Below are 2500 nucleotides of genomic sequence, written 5' to 3'. Positions count from 1 at the left end.
GCATGTCGGAATAGGATTGAATTGAATGAATATGATTTAAGACTGTGCCAATGTCATTTGGACTTCAAAAAGGGTTCAATCTTGCTTTTTGCTTGGTGATGCACATAGTAGACAGGCGAAAGCTATTGTGCAGTATGTGAGGAGTTGTAAGAAAATATTTGGCATGTTTCAGCTATTCCCTCCTCATAACTCATTCTGATCCTCCAGACGGGACCACATCACCACCCCTCCCTCCAGCAGCAGCAGCAGCAGCAGCAGCAGCAGCGTTTCTCTGGGCATGTGGGCCATCTCACTCAGTCCCCATCCTCCACCACCACCTCCTCCACCTCCTCCTCCTCCACCTCCTCCTCCTCGGCCCCAAAGCCAGCCTTCTGGAGCCCCCTGCACAACAACAACAATGGAGGCACCCCCACCCCTACCCTGCCCTGGGGGGCCACACCCGCCCCTACAGAGAGGAAGGGCAGCAACTCCAGTGACTATTATCAGGTACACACACACAGGCACGCACACACGCACGCACGCACACACGCACGCACGCACACACTCACCATGCCAATTACCAACTATCAAGTATAGTCTTTCATAACACATACAGTCAGACAGACAGACAGAAGGACAGACATACAGTGTGTGTGGCTGCGGGTGTGTGTGTGTGTTTGTGTTTGTGTGTGTGTGTGGCTGCATGTGTGTGTTTGTGTGTGTGCGTGCGTGTGTGTGCATGTGTGTGTGTGTTAGTAACCTGGATGTGTCCACTCATCCCCTCTCTTCATCCCCTTTTCTTTCTGTTCTTCCCTTCCTCCAGGACTCTGCTAAATCAGGTGTACCAGGTGGCTTCACATTTAAGGCCGGCCCAGCCACCAACTCCTCCCCTGGGGGCTACGGCAGCCAGGAGCGCAACCCCACCCCCACCCAACAGACACCCCTCATATCTCCCCACCACCACCATCAACAACAACAGCAGCACCACTCACGTCTCCACCACCCCCAGAATGGCAAGCCCTCACCCTCACCCTCATCCTCCTCTTCGTCCTCCGGCTCCCCTTCCAACTCCAACCTCCAGGGTCCTCCGCTGCGCTACCAGGAGAGCAGAGGTGGCGTGCCCCAGCCCAGAGGCCCCGAGCTGGGCTTGAGCTCCGCAGTGGGCCAGCCTCTCTCCTCTGGAGTTCCAAGCCTCCAGCATCAGCAGCAGCACCATCAGCAGCAGCAGCAGAAGGCGTCATTGCGTGCCGACGCCAACAGGGAGCGCCAGAGCAGCGGTGGTCCATCACAGCTGCCCACGACTGCGGCGACACCAGCAAACCTCACCTCCGTGCCTTACAGCCTGGCTCACTTCCTGTCACACCCTGGGATGCCCGTAACCACGACAACAGGCTTGCCGACGGGGCCAATGACGAGGGCGATGCCCCCAACGTCGGGGACCTCTGGCCCTCAGCAGCACAACCTCAACAACGGATGGAGGCCACATGTGGGACATGGGCCCCAACACTCATCGGTAAGCATCACCGTGCTATCCTGATTGTCATCGACTTTTAAAATCTCTTCGACACTTGGTCTGACCTAGAGCGTAACAATTAACGTCTCTCGAACGGCACGGTGGCCCCACCACCCTTGGTTTGCTACTGGTGGAGGCCAGACAAGGCTGTGCCGAAGTTTAAACCAGACATTGTCTTAGTCCCAATAGAATGTCTCTGCTTAAACCACGTCACTGCTTTGAACACGCCTCTACCCAGGGCCGTTGGAGCTGCTCAAAGTTGATTGCTTCCCGACAAAGTGGGTGGAGTTCCCGAGTTCTCCCGAGCTCAGAAAGTACTTGCATTGCTCTTGACCTGACTAGTAGCGACGCTGAAGGTGTTACGTCACTAGGAGGGGGCGGGGCTATCGCTGCACTACATAGCTTGCTGTTAAAGTTTGCGGTTATAACATAGTAGTCAGGACTCTTCAGTAACTGTTTTAACCACCAGCCAAAATGGCTAGTAGATGATAATCTTACTGGCCAAACACACACTCACTAATGGGTCAAAGTGGCTTCTAAGATACTTTTCTCTAACGTTCAAACTGAATTTTCACCAGCACTTGGCTGGTTGGCTGGTGTTGATTTTGAGCCCTGTGTAGTACTCTTACACAGTAATAGACAAGAGCCATTACACGACTACACTTATGGGCCATGAGCACAACACTCTATATTGCAGGAATGGGCAACCGGAGGCCCGGGGGCCACATGTGGCCCGCCTCCTTACTCAGTGCGGCCCATAGACAAACCATAATAAAAAATAGTAATAATGACCAAATAAAAAAAAAACATCAAAGGGGCCCATGCCTACTCGACAGTAAGCGTCACTGCACCATGCAAGTCAATCTTTATTTTCATAATTGTACCGTGTACAATCAGTGCTATCTGATATGCGCAGTGCAATGACGTAGGTTGGTTGATATGGGGACAATTTAAAAAACTGCACCGCACTGTGCACCAGCCAGCCCCTCTTGAGATTAAACATTCCAA

At 53.1% G+C, this 2500-nt stretch overlaps 1 protein-coding gene across 5 annotated transcripts in view; it reads left to right on the top strand.

Annotated features, from left to right (window-relative positions):
- Window positions 1-2500, top strand: part of kdm6ba (lysine (K)-specific demethylase 6B, a) — a 212279-nt gene that overhangs the window by 189051 nt on the left and 20728 nt on the right. For all 5 annotated transcript variants that reach the window (XM_063186338.1, XM_063186336.1, XM_063186337.1 and 2 more), the window contains 2 exons: window positions 208-486; window positions 803-1492. In XM_063186338.1, the coding sequence (XP_063042408.1) occupies window positions 208-486; window positions 803-1492 (969 nt within the window). The remainder of the gene's footprint in view (window positions 1-207; window positions 487-802; window positions 1493-2500) is intronic.

The sequence above is a fragment of the Engraulis encrasicolus genome, chromosome 21 (genome assembly GCF_034702125.1).
Source record: "Engraulis encrasicolus isolate BLACKSEA-1 chromosome 21, IST_EnEncr_1.0, whole genome shotgun sequence".
Lineage (NCBI taxonomy): Eukaryota > Metazoa > Chordata > Actinopteri > Clupeiformes > Engraulidae > Engraulis > Engraulis encrasicolus.
Note: the sequence above shows the minus strand (reverse complement) of the source record. Positions and strands in the feature narration are given on the sequence as shown.